Source organism: Zonotrichia albicollis, chromosome 34 (genome assembly GCF_047830755.1).
Source record: "Zonotrichia albicollis isolate bZonAlb1 chromosome 34, bZonAlb1.hap1, whole genome shotgun sequence".
Taxonomy (NCBI): Eukaryota; Metazoa; Chordata; class Aves; order Passeriformes; family Passerellidae; genus Zonotrichia; species Zonotrichia albicollis.
In genome coordinates, this window is record NC_133852.1 from 1,964,885 (window position 1) to 1,987,065 (window position 22,181).

The 22,181-nt window shown below is 60.2% G+C and overlaps 2 protein-coding genes across 10 annotated transcripts; one reads left to right on the plus strand and one right to left on the minus strand.

Annotated features, from left to right (window-relative positions):
- Window positions 1-561: 561 nt before the first annotated feature.
- On the minus strand, window positions 562-9,882 carry LOC141726356 (REST corepressor 2-like). Its single transcript, XM_074531154.1, is given in 15 exon segments — window positions 562-914; window positions 1,411-1,560; window positions 1,563-1,586; window positions 2,072-2,129; window positions 2,321-2,398; window positions 4,385-4,576; window positions 5,113-5,182; window positions 5,627-5,663; window positions 5,666-5,750; window positions 7,548-7,580; window positions 7,582-7,710; window positions 8,325-8,371; window positions 8,797-8,877; window positions 8,992-9,048; window positions 9,423-9,882. Coding segments are annotated over 15 exon segments (1,425 nt in total). The 5' UTR covers window positions 9,544-9,882; the 3' UTR covers window positions 562-651.
- Window positions 9,883-11,197: 1,315 nt separating this feature from the next.
- NAA40 (N-alpha-acetyltransferase 40, NatD catalytic subunit) lies at window positions 11,198-22,036 on the plus strand. 9 transcript variants are annotated; one of them, XR_012577606.1, is made up of 10 exons: window positions 11,198-11,331; window positions 13,469-13,564; window positions 14,265-14,317; window positions 15,045-15,140; window positions 15,858-16,019; window positions 17,545-17,628; window positions 18,486-18,563; window positions 19,384-19,455; window positions 19,606-19,686; window positions 20,533-20,678. XR_012577606.1 is itself a non-coding variant. In XM_074531093.1 (8 exons), the coding sequence occupies exons 1-8, from the start codon at window positions 11,326-11,328 to the stop codon at window positions 21,333-21,335; spliced, it is 597 nt and encodes a 198-aa protein (XP_074387194.1). In that variant the 5' UTR covers window positions 11,198-11,325; the 3' UTR covers window positions 21,336-21,356. The 9 variants fall into 9 exon arrangements, 3 of the variants coding, with proteins under 3 accessions (XP_074387194.1, XP_074387192.1, XP_074387193.1); XR_012577608.1 differs by having other exon boundaries at window positions 19,384-19,407; window positions 19,565-19,686; XR_012577607.1 differs by having other exon boundaries at window positions 19,384-19,404; window positions 19,586-19,686.
- The last annotated feature ends 145 nt before the right edge of the window (window positions 22,037-22,181 follow it).

Consider the following 22,181-nt stretch of genomic DNA (forward strand, 5'->3'; position numbering starts at 1 on the left):
TGGAACAGGGATCCCAGTACGAACCAGTGCTCCCAGTATGGACCAATGATCCCAGTATGGAACAGGGGATCCCAGTATGGAACAGAGATTCCAGTAAAAACCAGTGATCCCAGTATGGACCTATGATCCCAGTATGGAACAGGGTCCCAGTATGGAACAGGGATCCCAGTAAAAAACAGTGATCCCAGTATGGAACAATGATTCCAGTATGGAACAGGGATCCCAGTATGGAACAGAGATTCCAGTAAAAACCAGTGATCCCAGTATGGAACAGGGATCCCAGTAAAAACCAGTGATCCCAGTATGGAACAGGGATCCCAGTACGAACCAGTGCTCCCAGTATGGAACAGGGATCCCAGTATAGAACAGAGATCCCAGTAAAAACCAGTGATCCCAGTACGAACCAGTGCTCCCAGTATGGACCAATGATTCACTATGGAACAGGGATCCAGTACGAACCAGTGCTCCCAGTCTAAACCATTGCTCCCAGTGCACCCCAGTGCTCCCAGTCCAAACCAGTCCCTCCCAGCACTCCCAGTGCCGCAGCACGCGCAGCCTCTGTACTAAAATACCTTTATTGCAAACTGGGACCCCCCAGAACCCCCTGGGACCCCCCCCAACCCCCGGTCCCTCCGGCCCAGCAGGGGGCGCTCAGCGGGGCGGGGCGTGGCCAGCAGCCGGGGGGCGTGGCCTGGCGGCGGGGGCGTGGCCAGGGCGGAGCAGCGGGGGCGGGGCCCGGCCGGGCTGGAGGGGGGGCGGTGGCCGCGGGAGCGCGGGGGGCGGGGCCGGGGCGGGGCCGGGCGCAGCAGAGGGGGCGGGGCAGGCGGGCGCGAGGGGGGCGGGGCCGCGCCCGGGGGAGGGGCCGAGGAGGGCGGCGGGGGCGGGGCCGGGCGGGAAACGCCGGTGATCTGCACCTGTGGAGAGAGAGGCGGGGCTGGGTGGGCGGGGCAGGGAGTGGGCGGGGCTGTGGTGTGGTGTAGGTATGGCCATTGATTGACTGGGGTGTAATTGGTTGATTGATTGACTGATTGATTCATTGGGATGGATGGATGGATGGATGGATGATGGATGGATGGATGATGGATGGGGATGGATGGATGATGGATGGATGATGGATGGATGATGGATGGATGGATGATGGATGGATGGATGGATGGATGGATGATGGATGGATTAGGGTAGATTGATTGATTGATTGATTAATTGATTGGGGTGGATTGATTAATTGATTGGGGTGTAATTGGTTGATTGATTGATTGATTGGTTGATTGATTGATTGACTGATGGATATGAATTGATTGGGGCAGGGTCACTGCACCGCCCAGTCCAGGCCCCCCCGGCACTGGGAGCAGGGACTGGGACCAGTTCCCATCTCAGACCCCCCCCGTCCCCACCCCGGCCCTTCCTCACCTCCTCCTCCTCCTCCTCCTCCTCCCCGGGGGGCTCCCCCGGCCCCGGCCCCGCTGCAGGAGCCGCTCCAGCCCGGGCGCCGCCGCGGGCCCAGCACGAAGCTCCGAACCTGCGCCGCCGTCTTGTTCCCCAGCACGGCCGCCACCGCCGGAAATCGCGGCCGTAACGGCGCAGGGCTGCCAGGGACGGACGGACGGACGGTGAGGGACACACGGACACAGGGACAGTGAGGGACGGACACACGGACAGACAGTAAGGGATGGACACACGGACGGTGAGGGACAGAGAGGGACAGACACACCGACAGAGACAGTGAGGGACGGACAGACGGACGGTGAGGGACAGAGAGGGACGGACACAGCGACAGAGAGAGACACACGGACAGTGAGAGTGAGGGACGGACACACGGACAGACAGTGAGGAACGGACACACAGACACACGGTGAGGGACGGACACACGGACAGTGAGGGACAGTGAGGGATGGACACACGGACAGTGAGGGACACAGGGACAGAGAGGGACACACAGACAGTGAGAGTGAGGGACAGACACACGGACAGACAGTGAGGGTCGGACACACGGACAGTGAGGGACAGACAGGCAGCTAACGAGGCTAATTACGCTAACGAGGCTAATTACGCTAACGAGGGCAGCACTCACCCTGCACCACCAGCAGCTGCTCGTCCGTGGTCCAGCGCGAGCTGAATTTGCTGTGACCCTGTGTTGGGGTGAGGGGATTTGGGGGGGATTGGAGGGGACACAGCCGGGAGGGGCTGTGACACCGCGGGGACACCGGGGGGACACCGGGGGACACTGAGGGGACACCGGGGGGACACCGGGGGCTCACAGGGGACACCGGGGGGCTCACAGGGGGCTCACAGGGGACACCGGGGGGCTCACAGGACCCACCTCAGGCGGCCGCAGCCCCTCCAGGCCCCCGTCCAGCGCCTGCCTGAGGCCGCTGTTGATCTGCTTGATGCGCTGAACCTGCGGGGATTGATCAGGGATTGATCGGGGATTGATCGGGGATTGATCGAGGATTGATTGGGGATCGATCGGGGATCGATTGGGGATTGATCAGGGATGGATCAGGGATTGATTGGGGATTGATCGGGGATGGATTGGGGATGGATTGGGGATTGATCGGGGATGGATTGGGGATGGATCGGGGATGATCGGGGATTGATCGGGGATGGATCAGGGATTGATTGGGGATCGATCGGGGATCGATTGGGATTGATCGGGGATGGATCAGGGATTGATCGGGGATCGATCGGGGATCGATTGGGGATTGATCGGGGATGGATCAGGGATTGATCGGGGATCGATCGGGGATCGATTGGGGATTGATCGGGATGGTTCGGGGATCGATTGGGGATCGATTGGGGATCAATTGGGATTGATCAGGGATGGATTGGGGATTGATTGGGGATCGATTGGGGATTGATCAGGGATGGATCAGGGATTGATCGGGGATTGGGGAGGGGGCTCACAGGGGGGTTTTGAGGTGGATTTGGGGTGCCCTGGACATGGATTGGGGACTGGGGAGGGGGCTCAGAGGAGGAGTTCGGGGTGTGTTTGGGGTGTCCCAGGGATGGATCAGGGATTGGTTGGGGAGGGGGCTCAGAGGAGGAGTTTGGGGCGCCCCTGGGGATGGATCAGGCATTGGCTGGGGAGGGGGCTCAGAGCAGGATTTCGGGTGCCCCCCAGGGGTGCCCTGGACATGGATTGGGGACTGGGGAGGGGGCTCAGAGGAGGAGTTCGGGGTGTGTTTGGGGTGTCCCAGGATGGATCAGGATTGTTTGGGGAGGGGGCTCAGAGCAGGATTTCGGGTGTGTTTGGGGTGTCCCCGGGATGGATCAGGGACTGGGGAGGGGGCTCAGAGGAGGATTTTGGGGTGTCCCAGGGATGGATCGGGATTGGGGAGGGGTCCCCAGGGGGGTTTTGGGGTGTGTTTGGGGTGTCCCCGGGATGGGTCAGGGATTGGCTGGGAGGGGGCTCAGAGCAGGATTTCGGGGTGCCCCCCGGGGGTGCCCTGGACATGGATTGGGATTGGGGAGGGGGCTCAGAGCAGGATTTCGGGGTGTCCCGGGGATGGATCGGGGATGGATCAGGGATTGGGGAGGGGGCTCAGAGCAGGATTTCGGGGTGCCCCCCGGGGATGGATCAGGGATTGGGGAGGGGGCTCAGAGCAGGATTTCGGGGTGTGTTTGTGTGTCCCAGGGATGGATCAGGGATTGTTTGGGGAGGGGGCTCAGAGGAGGAGTTTGGGGTGGATTTTGGGGTGTCCCTGGATGGATCAGGATTGGGGAGGGGGCTCAGAGCAGGATTTCGGGGTGTCCCGGGGATGGATCAGGGATTGGCTGGGGAGGGGGCTCAGAGCAGGATTTCGGGGTGTGTCTGGGGTGTCCCGGGGATGGATCAGGCATTGGCTGGGGAGGGGGCTCAGAGCAGGGTTTCGGGGTGCCCCCCAGGGGTGCCCTGGACATGGATTGGTTGGGGAGGGGGCTCAGAGCAGGATTTCGGGGTGTCCCCGGGATGGATCAGGGACTGGGGAGGGGGCTCAGAGCAGGATTTCGGGGTGTGTTTGGGGTATCCTCAGGATGGATCAGGGATTGGCTGGGGAGGGGGCTCAGAGCAGGGTTTCGGGTGTCCCTGGGGATGGATCAGGGATTGGGGAGGGGGCTCAGAGCAGGATTTCGGGGTGTCCCCGGGATGGATCAGGGATTGGGGAGGGGTCCCCAGGAGGGTTTTGGGTGTGTCTGGGGTGTCCCGGGGATGGATCAGGGACTGGGGAGGGGGCTCAGAGCAGGATTTCGGGGTGTCCCAGGGATGGATCGGGGATGGATCAGGGATTGTTTGGGGAGGGGGCTCAGAGCAGGATTTCGGGTGGATTTGGGGTGCCCTGGACATGGATTGGGGACTGGGAGGGGGCTCAGAGCAGGATTTCGGGCCCCCCCCGGGGGTGCCCACCTGCCGTTTGAGCGCCACCAGCTGGCAGTCGAGCTGGCGCAGGGCCCGCGCGCCCAGGTCGGGGTTCGCCGTCACCTCGGCCACGTCCTCGCGGCTCAGGCGCATCCCGCGGGGGGGGCGGCGCCGCTGCCGCGCCGGGGGGTGGTGCCGGTACTGCGGCTCCTTGCGCGGGCCCGCCTTGGCCAGGCACGGCTGGCGAGGCGTTAATTAGGCACATTTGTTAATTAGCTCCGGGATTGAATTGGTTACGGCTGGGGGAAACCCCCTGAGAATTCACCTCCCCCCCCCCCCAGCTTGAACTTGGTACGTTCCGGCCCGGCCGCTGCTCTCCCCCACCCCGCCAGGAGGGGGCGCCACCTCTGCCCATTTTTGCGGTATTTTATTTCCCCAATTTTGGGGGGTTTTCCCCCAATTTTTGGGGTCTCCAGACCCACCCTCAGCTCCCCCGCGTTGTTTTTAGGGGTTTCCCCCATTCCCAAGGATTCCCCCAAATTTTGGGGGTCCCACTCCATCTTAGTTTCTCCTCCCTCCTTATCTTTAGGGATTCACCCCCATTTTGGGGGGGTCTGGCCCATTTTGGGGGGGTTTCCCCTTTTCCTCACCCCACCCTTGAAACCCACCCCCCAAATTCACCCTGTGACTGCCCGAGCACCACAAACCCCCCTGTGCCCCCCAAATCCCCCCCTGAGCCCCCAAAATCCCCAAAATCCCCCCCTGTGCCCCCCAACCTCTTTTTTGGGGTCCGCAGGCTCCAGGTCCCCCTCGGGGCTCGGTCGGTGCTCGTCGGTGTCGTCATTGCTGGGGGAGCAGGGTTTGGGGTTTTGGGGGTTCAGGGTGGGATTTTGGGGTTTTGGGGGGTTCAGGGTGGATTTTGGGGTTTTTGGGGTAGATTTAAGAAAGTTTTAGGAATGTTTTTGGAGAGATTTTGTGTGGATTTTGGGGAGGTTTTATGAAAGTTTTTGGGGTGGATTTTGGAAAGTTTTAGGGGAGGTTTTGGGAAGGTTTTGGGGAGGTTTTTGGGAGGTTTTGGGGAGGTTTAGGGAAGTTTTAGGAAGGTTTTTGGGGAGGTTTTGGGGGAGATTTTGAGAGGCTCAGGGTGGATTCTGGGGAGGTTTCAGGAAGATTTTTGGGGCGGATTCTGGCAAGTTTTAGGAGAGGTTTTGGGGAGGTTTTGTGGACATTTTGGGGAGGTTTTTGGGGAACTTTTGGGAGGTTCTGGGCCCGTTTTGGGGCGCCCCGTACCTGTCGTCGCGGTCGCGCCGCCCCAGCAGCCGCCGCGCTGCCGGTCCATGACGCTGGTGCGGGACCGGGTCTTCTTCCACGAGTAATAGTACTTGACCAGGCTGGGGATCAGCTTGTCGGGGAGCTGGGGCACACACGGGGGGTTTGGGGGGATTTAGGGGGGTTTGGGGGGGTTTGGAGAGGGTTTGGGGCGGTTTTGGGGTGATTTGGTCTCAGGGATGGGGTGAGAAATAAAGGAAGGAGTCACCGCTATAAATGAGGGGGAGAAAGTGCAGGAAGAGCCCTGAAATCCCGCACAAAAATGGGGAAAACCCGTAAAAATGGAGCAGCAGGAAGGTCTAGAAATGACAAAGGAGGAAACGGCAAAGAAATCCTAAAGATTGAGGGGGCAGGAGCCCCAAAATCAGCAGAGAAACCCCAAAATTGGGCGGGAGGTACCACCTGGTGGGGGTGAAGGGGGGGGGGGACAGCAGAGGGTGGGATGTACCATTTGCTGGGGGGGGGGTGGCACCCCCTTATCTCCAAGAGGGTCCTGTGACCCCCCAGACCCCCCAAACCTCCCTGGGGGAGCAATAGCACCTTCCAAAAACCCCAAAATCCCCCAAAACATCAGAAACCAGCCCCAAAAATAAAAACAAACAGCCCAAAACCACAAAGAACAGCCCCAAAAATTCCCTGGTTGGGCTGGATCCAACCCTGCTGAGTGAGGGGGTTCTGCCCCCATTGCCCCTCCCCAGGGGGGTCTTGGGGTCCCTTTTGGGGTCTCTTTAGGGTCCCTTCTGGGGTCCTTTTGGGGTTTTTGAGATTCGTTTTGGGGTCCCTTTGAAGTCCCTTTTGGGTCCCTTTGGGGTCCTTTTTGGGACCCATTTGGGGTCCAATTGAGGTCTCTTATGGGGTTTTTGGGCTCCCATTTGGGGTCCCTTTGGGCTCCCATTTGGGGATTTTTGGGGCCCCATTTGGGGTTTCTGGGGTCCCATTTGGGGTTTTTGGGGTCCCTTTGGGTCCCATTTGGGTTTTGGAGTCCTATTTGGGGTCCCATTGAGGTCTCTTTTGGGGTTTTGGGTCCCTTTTGGGGTCCCTTTTGTGGTTTTTGGGCTCCCATTTGGGGTTTTTTGGGCTCTCATTTGGGGTTTTTGGGGTCCCTCTGGGGTTTTTGGGCTCCCATTTGGGGTTTTGGGCTCCCATTTGGGGTTTTGGGGTCCCTTTTCGGGTCCCACCATCTGCTGGATGCGGGCGAAGCTCTTGCCGTGGCAGCTCTGACCTCATTTTCCCCTCTCTTGCCGTGGCAGCTCTGACCTCATTTTCCGCTCCCCACGGGGTTTTGGGCTCCCATTGAGGTTTTTGGGCTCCCATTTGGGGTTTTTGGGTTTTGGGGTCCCTTTGCCCCTCACCATCTCCTGATGCGGGCGAAGCTCTTGCCGTGGCAGCTCTGACCCATTGTCCCCTCCACACGGGGTTTTTGGGGTCCCATTTGGGGTTTTTGGGCTCCCTTTGGGGTTTTGGGTCCCATTTGGGGCTTTGGGCTCCCTTTGGGGTTTTGGGGTCCCTTTTTGGGGTCCCTTTTGGGGTCCCATTTGGGGTTTTTGGGCTCCATTTGGGGTTTTTGGGGTCCATTTGGGGTTTTTGGGGTTTTGGGGTCCCATTTGGGGTTTTGGGCTCCCTTTGGGTTTTGGGGTCCCTTTTTGGGGTCCCACCATCTGCTGGATGCGGGTGAAGCTCTTGCCGTGGCAGCTCTGACCCCATTTTCCCCTCCCCACGGGGTTTTGGGGTCCCTTTGGGGTTTTGGGGTTTTGGGGTCCCTTTGGCCCTCACCATCTGCTGGATGCGGGCGAAGCTCTTGCCGTGGCAGCTCTGACCCCATTTTCCCTCCCCATGGGTTTTTTGGGGTTTTTGGGGTTTTGGGGGTCCCTCTGCCCCTCACCATCTGCTGGATGCGGGCGAAGCTCTTGCCGTGGCAGGCTGAAGGCCTGCTCGAACAGCACCTTGTCCTCCACCGTCCACTCGTCCGGGAACGGGGTGAAGTTGGCCAGGTCAGCCAGGGACTTCTCCACGTCGTGTTTGTGCCACAGCAGCATGCCCAGCGCCTGGCACGGTGCCAGGGGAGTTGGGGGGTCAGGGGGTGGATTTGGGGGGTCAGGAGGGGAGTTAGCGGGGGTCTGGGGGGATTTGGGGGGTCAGGGGGGGATTTTGGGGGAGTCAAGAGGGGATTTGGGGGGGTCAGGAGGGGATTTGGGAGGTCAGGGGGTGATTTGGGGGGTCAGGAGGAGATTTAGGGGCCACCCCAGGTGGGTCAGGAGGGGATTTGGGGGGTCTGGGGGGGATTTCGGGGGGTCAGGGGGGCATCTGAGGGGGTCAGGAGGGATTTGGGGGGGTCAGGAGGGGATTTCGGGGGCTCAGGAGGATTTGGGGGAGTCAAGAGGGATTTGGGGGCTCAGGGGTATTTGGGGGGTCAGGGGGGGATTTGGGGGTCAGGGGGGGATTTGGGAGGTCAGGAGGGCATTTGGGGGGGGTCAGGAGGAGATTTAGGGGCACCCCAGGTGGGTCAGGGGGTATTTGGGGGGTCAGGGGGGGATTTGGGGGGGTCTGGGGGATTTGGGGGGGTCAGGAGGGCATTTGGGGGGGTCAGGGGGGTATTTGGGGGGTCAGGAGGGGATTTGGGGGGTCAGGGGGATATTTGGGGGGTCTGGGGGCTCGGTACCTGCTCGATGTTGTAGCCGTGCTTGTCCTTGGCCATGGCGATGTACCCTGTCCACTGGGGGGGGGGGGCGTTTTGGGGGGTCAGGGGGGGTTTTGGGGGGGTTACAGGGGAAGGAGAGGGGATTTGGGGGGCAAAGGAAGAGTTAAGAGGGTAAAAAGGGGGTTTGGGATGGTTGGAGGGGGGCAAAAGGGAGATTGATGGGGTAAAGGAGGGGTTGGGGGGCATAAAGGAGGGGTTGGGGGGGTACCAGGAGGGGTTGGGGGCATAAAGAAGGGGTTGGGGTGTATCAGGATGGGTTTGGGGGGTACCAGGTGGGGTTGGGGTGTATCAGGAGGGGTTTGGGGGGGTACCAGGAGGGTTTGGGGTATACCAGGATGGGTTTGGGGGTACCAGGGGGTACCAGGGGGTGGGTGCTCCCCCCGATCCCCCCCCTCCCACACAGGGGTACCCCGTGGTGGGTCGGGGGTCTCACGTTTGGCGTCGGACACGCAGTGGTTGGGGGCCCACACCAGCATCCCCTTGAGCTCCTTGTTGCTGTAGCGAGCGGGGCTCTCTGGGGAGGGGGCACAATGAGGGGGGGGGGTCTCAGGGTGTGTGTGGGGGGGGGGACACCCCCAAACCCCCCCCCACCCTGACCCCCCCCAGACCCCTCCCCAAATCTCCGTACCTGGTTTGCAGTCGGGAATCACCGCCTGGTAATCGGCGCCCACGCGGATCATGCTGTCTGTGGGGTCACCGGGGGTCACCGGGGGGGCCGCACCGACCCCTCCTCACTCCCGGGGGGCCGCGGGGGGTCGCGGCCGAGCCCCCTCCCCAGCGCCACAGAACAAAGCTGTGGCCGCGCACACGCGGGCGCCCGGGGACAATGGGGACGGGGCTTTGTTCCCCCCCCCCCAATGTCCCCGTGTGTGCCCCCCACCCATCCCAACCCCGGGGGGCGCCAGCGGTGCTGCCCCCTCCCCAAATTAACACCGGACATCCCTGGGGGGGGTTATTGGGGTGGGGGTGTCCTGGGGGTGGGGGGGGTCGCAGGTTTAATTTATTAAATTAAATTAAATTAAATTTTAAATTTAATTTTGGGGGTGGGGGGTCACTCACCGTGGCCGTGCTCGTCCTCGCTGGCCTCGTCCTCGGAGTGGGGGGGTCCCGGTGCGCCCCCGCCCGCCTTGGCGCGGCTGCGGGACAGGATCCCCGAGGGCTTCTCCATCACCGCCGGCATCGCCCGCAGCCCCCCGAGCCCCCCGGGGGTCCCGCACGGGGAGGGGGCTCAGCCCCGGTGCCCCCCCCCCCCTCACCAAACTGCCCCCGAGCTGAGCGCGGGGATTTGGGGAGGGGGCGTGGGAATGGGGCGGGGGGAGGAGGATGCGGGGCGGACCCGAGGGTCCCTCCCCCGGTAGGAGCGGGGCAGAACCGGGGGGGGGGTTCCCGGGGAGGGGTCCCGGTGCTGGGGGGTGGGTCCTGCCGGGGGTCCCGAGCCCGCACAAAGCGCCCGCGGCCGCTGCCGCCGCCTCCCGGTGCTAAAGTAGTTCCAGCTCCGCGGCCTCAGCACGGCCCCGCCGCCCCCCGTACCCCTCCGCGGGCCGCGGGGAACCGGGAACCGGGAGGGATCGGGGAAAGGGGGGAATAAAGGGGATGGGGGAGGTCGGGGGGACTGGGGGGGACCGGGAGGGAATGGGGGGATCGGGGGAATTGGGGGAACCGGAGGGACCGAGGGGACTGGGGGGATAAAGGGCCGGGGGCAGCGGGGGATAAAGGGGATGGGGGGGTCAGGAGGGTCTGGGGTCTGTCCCTGTTTGGGGCTGTCCCCATGTGGGGCTGGGGTCTGTCCCCACATGGGTCTGGGGTCTGTCCCTGTGAGGGTCTGGGGTCTGTCCCTGTGAGGGGCTGTCCCCACATGGATTTGGGATCTGTCCCCATGTGGGGCTGGGGTCTGTCCCTGTGTAGGATCTGTCCCTATTTAGGTCTGGGGTCTGTCCCCACATAGATCAGGGGTCTGTCCCTCTGTGGGTCTGAGGGTCCATGGGCATCCCCCCCTCCATCACACTCTGTGGGAGTGGGGTCTGTCCCCACATGGATCTGGAGTCTGTCCCCATATGGGTCTGGGGTCTGTCCCCCTGTGGGTCTGTATGTGGGATCTGTCCCCATGTGGGTCTGGGGGCGCATGGGGACCCCCACCTCCATCGCACTCTGTGGGGCTGCCCCACATCCCCCATCACCTCCTTCCCTCTGGGGGTGCCCCGCTGGCTCCTGTGGGGTGACCCCATTGCGGGAGGGTTTGGGGCTGGATCAGAGCTGTGGGGCAGCGCTATGGGGTGGGGTGAGACCTCTAAGTCAGGGCCATGGGGCCAGGCTGTAGGGCTGGCTTATGGGGCACGTGTGTGTGGCAAACTGGAGTCTGTCAGTCCATTATGGCCATACCGGGTCTGTGGGTCCGCTTTAGGGCTGTACAGGGTCTGTAGGGCTGGTTTAGGGCCGTACCGAGCTCTGTGGGACCGTACCGGGTCTATAGGGCCGGTTTAGGGCCGTACCGGACTCTGTGGAGCCGTACTGGGTTTGTGGTGCCCGTTTAGGGCCATACCGGACTCTGTGGGACCGTACTGGGTTTGTGGTGCCCGTTTAGGGCCGTGCCGGCCTCTCCGGACCCTCGCTCCCACAATGGCGGCCGCGCTCCCCTCAGCGCACCGGGCGTGGCCTCCCGCGCTCCCGCCCTTTCTGCTCTCAGCCAATCAGGGCCGAGCTTCCTTCGCGCCCCGCGCCGCCGCCACGCGCTGCTCCTCCCCGCCCTTCCCGCTCCCCTTCCGCGCACGCGCGGCGGTCCCGCCCTCGCCACCGCCCCATGACCCCGCCCCTTTCTCCCATCGCGCAGGCGCATTGGCCGCCGGCTCGCGCGCTCGGCGCTCCGCCCCCTTTCCCCCCCCCTTATAAATAGCGCGCCCCCCGCGCGTGCCCCCTCAGATCCTCCGCGCCCCCCGCGCCGTGAGGAGCCGCCGGCGCCGCCATTATGGGGGTGAGCGGGGCCGCGCCGCGCCCGGGGGGGCTCGGCCTGAGGGGAAACAGAGCGGGGGTGGGGCCTGCGAGGCGCCGCTGAGCGGATTGGGGGCCCGCCGAACGGGCGGAGGGGTCACCGCGAGGGGACGCGGGAGTTCCGTGAGGGAATTTGGGGTCGTCTGAGGGGCTGGGAGGTCACAGCGAGGCCTCACGGGGGTTCCGTGAGGGCGTTTGGGACCGTCCCAGAGCATGAGGAGACTCCTTAGGATGCTACAGGGCTACCGTGAGGGGATTGGGGGCTCCTGTGTGGAGATTTGGGACTTTCCGTGAGTTTTTGGGGTTGTTTGAGGTCATTTGGGGCTGCTTGTGACTCTGCGAGCGGTCTGGGTGCTGCTGTGAGAAAATTGGGATTATCGGAGGCTCTTGCCGCTTACTGTGAAGGTTTTTTGAACCTTTTGCGAGAATTTGAGGTTCCCACGGTCAAGTGTGGGATTTTCGGAGCGAATTTGGGGCCATTAAAGACGATTTGGGGCTGTGTAAAGAGAGTTGTTCAGGACTAGCGAGGATTTAAGGGGAATTTGGGGCTCTGATTCCCCAGACGCTTCACATCATGTCCCATCCAACCCTGCTGGAAAATTTCCACATTTTCCCCTCAAAATGACCCTAAAGTAGCAATTTTAGCATCCACATCCCAGCCAGCAGCAGGTGGTGGCTGCTCCATCCCCAAAACCACTCGAATTCCCCCCAAACCCACTGAGAAATGTGATTTTTGAGGGGTGTTTACCCTGTCCCCGTCCCCATCCCGCTGCTTTTCCTGTCAAATCTTTGGTTTTGAGTTCGTTTCACTCCATTTTTGGTGCTGAACTCAGGAATCCCCGTCCCTCTGTGGAGATTTGGAGGGATCCCAGCAGGATCTTTCATTTTGGGTGCAATCGGGCACATTTTGGGTGCAATCGGGCACATTTTGGGTGCAATCGGGCACATTTTTAGTACAAATCTCCTCAATTTTGGGGAAAGCCACTCCATGGGTGCTGCTGTCACCTCCTTGTCCCACCTAAAACCCCCAAGATTTTGGGGCAAAACCTTTTCAATCACCAACACTGACTAAAAACCGAGCGCTGATTTTATCCTTAAAACCCTTTTTTCCCAAAATTTTGGGGCAAAACCCCTTCAAAGTGCAGCAATGGGGATGCTAAAAATGTAACAGGGATTTTATCCCTAAAACCTTTGATTTCCTCAAGGTTTTGGGGGGAAATTGGTGCCAATCTCCTCCTTTTGGTGCCAGTTTGGTGCCAATCCCTGTTTAGTGCCAATCTCCAGCTTTTGGTGCCAGTCCTCTCTTTTTGGTGCCAATCTCTGGTGTTTTGGTGCCAATCCCGGATGTTTTGGTGCCAATTTGGTGCCAATCTCGTCCTTTTGGTGCCAACTCTCAGTGCTTTGGTGCCAGTTTGGTGCCAGTTCTCAGTGTTTCGGTACCAATTTTGTGCCAGTCCCTGTTGTTTTGGTGCCAATCAGCTCCTTTTGGTGCCGTTTTGGTGCCAATCCCGGCTGTTTTGGTGCCACTTTGGTGCCCATCCCGGCTGTTTTGGTGCCCATCGCGGGTGTTTTGGTGCCACTTTGGTGCCCATCCCGGGTGTTTTGGTGCCAGTCCCGGCTGTTTTGGTGCCCCCTTGGTGCCCATCCCGGTGTTTTGGTGCCGTTCTGGTGCCCGTCCCGGGTGTTTTGGTGCCGTTTTGGTGCCAGTCCCAGCTGTTTTGGTGCCCCCTCGGTGCCCATCCCGGCTGTTTTGGTGCCCGTCCCGGGTGTTTTGGTGCCGTTTTGGTGCCAATCGCGGCTGTTTTGGTGCCAATCGCGGCTGTTTTGGTGCCCGTCCCGGCTGTTGTGGTGCCCATCCCGGCTGTTTTGGTGCCATCCCGGGTGTTTTGGTGCTCCCTTGGTGCCCATCCCGGCTGTTTTGGTGCCCATCCCCGGTGTTGTGGTGCCGCTTTGGTGCCAATCGCGGCTGTTTTGGTGCCCATCCCGGCTGTTTTGGTGCCCGTCCCGGGTGTTTTGGTGCCGTTTTGGTGCCAGTCCCGGCTGTTTTGGTGCCCCCTTGGTGCCCGTCCCGGCTGTTTTGGTGCCCCCTCGGTGCCCTCTCAGCGTTGCCCTCTCCGCAGAGGAAGTCGGGCCGGGCCAAGGAGAAGAAGCAGCGGCGGCTGGAGGAGCGCGCGGCCATGGCAGCCGTGTGTGCCAAGGTGGAGGCGGCCAACAAGGTGAGCGGGGCACGGCAACCGGGCATGGGAACCGGGCATGGGCATGGCAACCGGGCACGGGAACCGGGCATGGGCATCGGCAACCGGGCACGGCAACCGGGCACGGGAACCAGGCACGGGAACTGGGCATCAGGAACCGGGCATGGGCATCGGGAACCGGGCACGGGAACCGGGCACGGCAACCGGGCATGGGAACCAGGCACAGCAACCGGGCATAGGAACCGGGCATGGGCATCGGGCATGGGAACCAGGCAGGGCATCAGGAACTGGGCACGGGAACCGGGCATGGGCATTGGGAACTGGGCATGGGAACGGCCCAGGAACTGGGCACAGCCCTAGAATGGGCAGAGGCACAGCTCTGGCAGTGCCCAGGTCCCTGGCATGGCCCTGTGCCAGCCCTGTGCCAGCCCTGGCAGTGCCCTGTGCCTGCCCTGTGCCGGCCCTGGCAGTGCCCTGGCAGTGCCCTGTGCCCGCCCTGTGCCGGCCCTGGCAGTGCCCTGTGCCAGCCCTGTGCCAGCCCTGGCAGTGCCCTGTGCCCGCCCTGTGCCGGCCCTGGCAGTGCCCTGGCAGTGCCCTGTGCCCGCCCTGTGCCTGCCCTGGCAGTGCCCTGGCAGTGCCCTGTGCCCATCATGTGCCCGCCCTGTGCCAGCCCTGTGCCAGCCCTGGCAGTGCCCTCCTGCCCCTCTCTGCTCTGTTGCAGCTCCGGGATCCCCTCGAGGCCTTCCCGGTGTTCAAAAAGTACGACAGGAACGGGTGAGTGCCCACATGAGTGTCCATCTGTCTTCAGGCTGGATGTGTCCATCGAGTGTCCCCACAGTGTCCCCTCGCCCCGGTGTCCGTCTGTCTGTCCGCAGGCTGGACGTGTCCCTAACCCCGTGTCCGTCTGTCTGTCCGCAGGCTGGACGTGTCCCTAACCCGGTGTCTGTCTGTCCGTCTGTCTGTCCGCAGGCTGGACGTGTCCATCGAGTGTCCCTAACCCGGTGTCCGTCTGTCTGTCCGCAGGCTGGACGTGTCCCTAACCCGGTGTCCGTCTGTCCGTCTGTCTGTCCGCAGGCTGGACGTGTCCATCGAGTGCTGCCGGGTGTCCGTCTGTCTGTCCGCAGGCTGGACGTGCCCCTAATCCAGTGTCCGTCTGTCCTCAGGCTGGACATGTCCATCAAGTGCCCCTAACCCGGTGTCCGTCTGTCTGTCCGCAGGCTGGACGTGTCCATCGAGTGCCCCTAACCCAGTGTCTGTCTGTCCGTCTGTCTGTCCGCAGGCTGGACATGTCCATCAAGTGCCCCTAACCCGGTGTCCGTCTGTCTGTCCGCAGGCTGGACGTGTCCATCGAGTGCCCCTAACCCAGTGTCTGTCTGTCCGTCTGTCTGTCCGCAGGCTGGACATGTCCCTAACCCCGTGTCCGTCTGTCTGTCCGTCTGTCTGTCCGCAGGCTGGACGTGTCCCTAACCCGGTGTCTGTCTGTCCGTCTGTCTGTCCGCAGGCTGGACGTGTCCATCGAGTGCTGCCGGGTGTCCGTTCTGGAGCCGCCCACGCTGGACTGGGCCTTTGAGCTGACCAAGGCCAACATGCAGAGCCTGTGAGCGCCCCCGGCTTTCCTGCCCTGAGGGATTGTCCTGCCCCAAAATCCCCAATTTCGCTTTTTCCTTTTCCCGGTGATTTTCATTTCCCGGCTCGATTTCGGCCGGGATTTCCCTCCAATCCCCAGGAACTTTTTCCCCCAAATCCCTGGGGATTTTTCCCCCAAATCCCTGGGAATTTTCCCCCCTAAATCCCCGCGGATTTTCCCCCTAAATCCCTGGGTTTTCCTCCATAAATCCCTGGGGATTTTACCCACAAATCCCTGGGTTTTCCTCCCCAAATCCTTGGGGATCTTTTTCCCAAATCCCTGGGGTTTTTTCCCCCAAATCCCTGGGGTTTTCCTCCCTAAATCCCTGGGTTTTTTCTCCCAAATCCCTGGGGTTTTTTCCCCCAAATCCCTGGGTTTTTCTCCCTAAATCCTTGTGGATTTTTATCCCAAATCCCTGGGGATTTTTCCCCCAAATCCCCATTTTTCCCCCCCAAATCCCCTTTTTTTCCCTCCAAACCCCCATTTTTTGCCCTCCAAGCCCCTCAAAATCCCCATTTTTCCGCCCCAAACCCCATTTTTCCCCCAAAATCCCCATTTTTCCCCCCCAAATCCCCCAAAATCCCCATTTTTTCCCCCAAAACCCCCATTTTCCCCCCAAATCCCCCTTTTTCCCCCAAAATCCCCAATTTCCCCCCAAACCCCGTTCTCCCCCCGTTTCCCGGGCAGGTACGAGCAGAGCGAGTGGGGCTGGAAGGAGCGCGAGAAGCGGGCGGAGCTGCGGGACGAGCGCTCCTGGTTCCTGCTGGCCCGCGAGGCGGCGGCGGCGCGGCCGGTGGCGTTCTGCAGCTTCCGGTTCGACGTGGAGTGCGGGGACGAGGTGCTCTACTGGTGAGAGGGGATTTTGGGGTGAAATCTGTCAGATCTGGGATTCCTGAGAGAAATCTGGGGGTTTTTGGGGTGATATCTGTCAGTTTGGGGTTACCCAGCCGGTGGCGTTCTGCAGCTTCCGGTTCGACGTGGAGGGCGGGGACGAGGTGCTCTACTGGTGAGAGACAGGGGATTTGGGGTGAAATCCAGGGATTTTGGGTGATATCTGTCAGTTTGGGGTTCCCCGGCCGGTGGCGTTCTGCAGCTTCCGCTTCGACGTGGAGTGTGGGGACGAGGTGCTCTACTGGTGAGAGACAGGGGATTTGGGGTGAAATCTGGGGGTTTTGGGGTTCCTGGGGTGAAATCTGTCAGTTTGGGGTTCCCCGGCCGGTGGCGTTCTGCAGCTTCCGGTTCGATGTGGAGTGTGGGGACGAGGTGCTCTACTGGTGAGAGAGGATTTGGGGTGAAATCCGGGGATTTTGGGGTGAAATTCAGAGATTTTGGGGTGAAATCTGGCAGTTTTGGGGTGAAATCCGGGGATTTTGGGGGTTTTTGGGTGAAATCTGGCAGTTTGGGAGTTTTGGGGTTCCTTGGCCGGTGGCGTTCTGCAGCTTCCGGTTCGATGTGGAGGGCGGCGACGAGGTGCTCTACTGGTGAGAGAGGATTTGGGGTGAAATTCAGGGATTTTGGGGTTTTTGGGGTTCCTGGGGTGATATCTGTCAGTTTGGGGTTCCCCGGCCGGTGGCGTTCTGCAGCTTCCGCTTCGACCTGGAGTGTGGGGATGAGGTGCTCTACTGGTGAGAGACATTTTTGGGGTGAAATCCGGGGATTTTGGGGTTTTGGGGGTGAAATCTGGGGATTTTGGGTGAAATCCTGGGTTTTTGGGGTGCAATCTGTTGGTTTTGGGGTGAAACCTGTCAGTTTTGGGGTGATATCTGTCAGTTTTGGGGTGATATCTGTCGGTTTTGGGGATTTTGGGGTGATATTTGTCGGTTTTGGGGTGATATCTGTCAGTTTTGGGGTGATATCTGTCAGTTTTGGGGTGATATCTGTCGGTTTTGGGGATTTTGGGGTGATATTTGTCGGTTTTGGGGTGATATCTGTCAGTTTTGGGGTGATATCTGTCAGTTTTGGGGTGATATCTGTCGGTTTTGGGGTGATATCTGTCAGTTTTGGGGTGAAACCTGTCAGTTTTGGGTTGATATCTGTTGGTTTTGGGGTGATATCTGTCACTTTTGGGGATTTTGGGGTGATACCTGTCAGTTTTGGGGTGATATCTGTCAGTTTTGGGGTGATATCTGTCAATTTTGGGGTGATACCTGTCAGTTTTGGGGTGATATCTGTCGATTTTGGGGTGATATCTGTCAGTTTTTGGGATTTTGGGGTGATATCTGTCAGTTTTGGGGTGACATCTGTCAGTTTTGGGGTGATACCTGTCACTTTTGGGTTGATATCTGTCAGTTTTGGGGTGCAGTCTGTCGGTTTTGGGGTGATATCTGTCAGTTTTTGGGATTTTGGGGTGATATCTCAGTTTTTGGGTCCCCAGTTACGAGGTGCAGCTGGAGAGCCGCGTGCGGCGCCGGGGGCTGGGCAAGTTCCTGCTGCAGATCCTGCAGCTCGTGGCCAACAGGTGAGAAATGGGGCAAAATCTGGGGGGTTTGGGAAATTCGGGGGTTTGGGGGGGAAATATGGGAATTTTGGGAGAATTTTTGGGGGAAAAGATGGGAATTTTGGGGGAAAATATGGGAATTTTGGGGGAATTTTTGGGGGAAAAGATGGGAATTCTGGGGGAATTTTTGGGGGAAAATATCGGGGTTTTGGGAAGAATATGGGGGGTTTGGGAAGTATTGGGGGTTTAGGGGAATATGGGGGAATTTGGGGGGTTTTGGAGGAAGTGGGGCAGTTTAAGGGTGAAAGCAGGGACGGTTTTGGGATGATTTTGGGGCAGTTTTGGGGTGAATTGGGGCAGGTTTGGGGTGATGTGACCCAGGGCAGTTTTGGGGTGATTTTGGGGCAGTTTTTGGGGTGAATTGGGGCAGTTTTGGGTGATGATTTTGGGGTTCAGCACGCAGATGAAGAAGGTGATGCTGACGGTGTTGGGGCAGTTTTTGGGGTGGATTGGGGCAGTTTTGGGGTGATTTTGGGGCAGTTTTGGGGCAGTTTTTGGGGTTCCCCAGCCCATTTTTGGGGTGATGATTTCAGCACGCAGATGAAGAAGGTGATGCTGACGGTGTTGGGGCAGGTTTGGGGTGAATTGGGGCAGTTTTGGGGCAGTTTTGGGGTGATGATTTCAGCACGCAGATGAAGAAGGTGATGCTGACGGTGTTGGGGCAGTTTTTGGGGTGATTTTGGGGCAGTTTTTGGGGCTCCCCAGCCCATTTTTGGGGCTCTCAGCACGCAGATGAAGAAGGTGATGCTGACGGTGTTGGGGCAGTTTTTGGGGTGAATTGGGGCAGTTTTGGGGCAGTTTTGGGGTGATGATTTCAGCACGCAGATGAAGAAGGTGATGCTGACGGTGTTCAAGCACAACCACGGAGCGCTGCAGTTCTTCAGGGACGCCCTGCAGTGAGTGACGGACGGACAGACGGACACGGGGGGGACAGAGGGACACAGGGGGGAGCAGAGGGATGGGGAGGGACAGACGGACGGATGGGGGGGACAGAGGGACAGGGCTGGCACTGCCAGGGGAGGGGACGCTGGGACACAGAGGGGGACACAGGGAGGTGACACACAGGGGACAGCGGTGACAGTGTCACACCTGGTGTTGCAGTGACACAGGGAGTGACACAGAGGGTGACAGTGTGACACAGGCAGTGACAGGGTGACACACAGGATGACACAGAGGGTGACAGCGTGCCCTGGGGTGACACACAGGGTGACATCAGTGACACAGGGAGTGACAGTGTGACAATGTGACACACAGGAAGTGACAATGTGACACAGAAGGCGACAGTGTGACACAGGGTGACACACAGGGTGACAGTGACAGGGTGACACAGAGGGTGACACAGGGTGTCAGGGTGACACACAGTGTGACACAGGGTGACCCGGTGCCATCGCGCTGTCGTTGCAGTGACACAGGGAGGTGACACAGGAGGTGACAATGTGACATAAGGTGACACAGAGAGTGACAGTGTGACACACAGTGTGACACACAGGGTGACAGTGTGACACAGGGTGACACAGAGGGTGAGCCGGTGCTGTCGTGCTGTCGTTGCAGTGACACGGGGAGGTGACACAGAAGGTGACAGTGTGACAATGTGACACAGGGTGACACACAGGGTGACACACAGGGTGACAGTGACAGTGTGACCTGGGGTGACACACAGGGTGACACACAGGGTGACACAGAGGCTGAGCCGGTGCCATCGCGCTGTCGTTGCAGTGACTCGGGGAGGTGACACAGGCGGTGACACAGCAGTGACAGTGACACAGAGGTGACCGCAGTGACACAGAGGTGACACACAGGGTGACACAGGGTGTCAGTGTGACACACAGTGTGACACACAGGGTGACACACAGGCTGACCCGGTGCCGTGGTGCTGTTGTTGCAGTGACTCGGGGAGGTGACACAGGCGGTGACACAGGCGGTGACAGTGACACAGAGGTGACAGCGGTGACACAGAGGTGACAGCAGTGACAGCAGTGACAGTGCCAGCCCTGGCGGTGGGCGGGGGCTCAGACCCAGGTGGGTGCTCGGGGCCCCCCTGGGGACCCCAAATTTGGGGATTTCCTGCCCTTTTTGGTGCTGCCCCTCCCCCACTGCCCGCCTGGGGGTGACACTGGGGGCGCTCGGGCTCATTTGGGGTCCAGGGTGAGTTTTGGGGTTCAGACTGAATTTGGGGGGTCCCGACTGAGTTTTGGGGTTCAGGCTGATTTGGGGGTTCAGGGTGAAATTTGGGGGGTCCCGATTGAGTTTTGGGGTTCAGACTGATTTTGGGGGTTTCAGGCTGAGTTTTGGGGTCCAGGCTGATTTGGGGTCCAGGGTGAATTTGGGGGGTCTCGACTGACTTTTGGGGTTCGGGCTGATTTTGGGGCTCCATTTGGGGATCCAGGGTGAATTTTGGGGTCCAGACTGAGTTTTGGGGTTCAGGCTGAGTTTTGGGGCTCCATTCGGGGGTTCAGGCTGATTTTGGGGATCCATTTGGGGTCCAGGCTGATTTTGGGGGGGTTCAGGCTATTTTGAGGCTCCATTGGGGTATCCAGGCTGAGTTTTGGGGCTCAGGCTGATGTTGGGGCTCCATTTGGGGGTCCAGGCTGAGTTTTGGGGTCCAGGCTGATTTTGGGGCTCCATTTGGGGGTTCAGGCTGATTTTGGGGCTCCATTGGGGTATCCAGACTGAGTTTTGGGGTTTCAGGCTGATTTTGGGGTTCAGGCTGATTTTGGGGCTCCATTTGGGGGTCCAGGGTGAGTTTTGGGGTTCAGGCTGATGTTGGGGATCCATTTGAGGTTCAGGCTGATTTTGGGGATCCATTGGGGGGGTCCAGGCTGATTTTGGGGCCCCCCCTGACCCCGTTTTTTTTCCCCCCCCCAGGTTCGAGGTGGACGCCTCCTCCCCGAGCGTCTCCGGCTGCTGCGGGGACGATTCCTCCTACGAGATCCTGAGCAGGAGCACCCGGTTCGGGGAGCCCCATCCCGGAGGGGGGCCCTGCGCTGGCTGCTGCCACTGACACCCCAAAAACTGCCCAAAACTGCCCCAAAAAATCCCCCAGAAACTGCCCCAAAAACAGCCTCAAAAATCCCCCCAAAAATGGCCCAAAAGCTGCTCAAAAACAGCCCAAAACCAGCCCAAAATCGGCCAGAAACAGCCCAAAAATCCCCCAGAAACTGCCCAAAAAACCAGCCCAAAATTCCCCCATAAACCCCCCAAAACCAGCTCAAAAATCCCCCAAAAACTGCTCAAAAATCCCCCCCAAAATCAGCCAGAAACAGCCCAAAAACACCCCAAAACACCGCAAATCCTCTTGAGCAGGAGCACCAGATTTGGGGAGCCCCACAACGGGGGGGGGGGCGGGCCTGTGCTGGATGCTGCCATTGACCCCACCAAAACCACCCCAAAAACACCTCAAAAATCCCCCCAAAACCAGCCCAAAAATCAGCCAGAAACACCCCAAAAACCAGCCCAAAACTCCCCCAAAAATCAGCCACAAACACTCCAAAAACACCCCAAAAAAACCCCATAAATCCCCCAAAACACCCCAAAAACCGCCCTCCCCCCAGATCAGGGATTTGGGGGTGGGAGGGGAATTTTTCATTTTTTTTTGTTTTTTTTCTGAATTTTTTTTTTTTAATTTTTTTTTTTGTTTTTTTTTCAGACGTTTTGTTTGTACGGGATAAATGAATAATGAAATAAATAATGGAGAAGCTTTAATGAGGCGTTAATTGTGTTTGGGGCGGGGCTACGCTAATGAGCAGCGTAGTCTTCGCGCTACGAGCGTAATTTGCGGTTTATGTTAATAAGGGGGCGTGGTTTAGCAGACAGGGCGGTTCTACGTAACGTAATCGCCGCGCGCCGGAAGTGACGCCACAGAGCAGCGCCATTGCCGCCGCCATGATGCCGCTGCTCGCCCTCAGCGCCCGCTCCCTCCTGCGCTCCGCGGCCCGGCCGGGCCCGGCCCCGCGCTGGATCCGCTCGGGGGCCCGCGCAGAGCCCCGTGAGCACCGGGGTGAGCCCGCGGGGAGCGGCGGGGGCGGCGGGCGCGGGGTGACCTTGGGCGGGAGGGAAACCGGGAGCGGCTCCGGTTCTAACGGCGCTGCGCCCTCAGGACACCGCGCTGGGCTTGGCCGCCTTGTTCGCCTCGGTGTTCCTGCCCGCCGCCTGGGTGCTCGGCCACATCCAGGACTACAAGAAACGGGACGAGGACGAGGAGGCGTGAAGCGGGCCCGCCGCACCGGGACCAGCCCCAGCACCGGGACCAGCCCCGAACCCCACCGAGCACCGGGACCAGCGCCGGGACCACCGGGAGGCGCCGCCCCCGCCATGGGACCCCCCCCCCGACCCCTCCCCCGCCTCAATAAAGGCCGCGGATTCCGCCTGAGCCCCCCGAGTCCGTCCCGCCGCGCCGGAACCGGGCTGTGACGTCACGGGCAGCGGGGCCGTTTTGGGGGGGCGCGGCGGGGAGGGGTTGCTAAGGGCGGGGCTTGTTGCTAGGGGCGGGGCTTGTTGCGAGGGGCGGAGCCAAC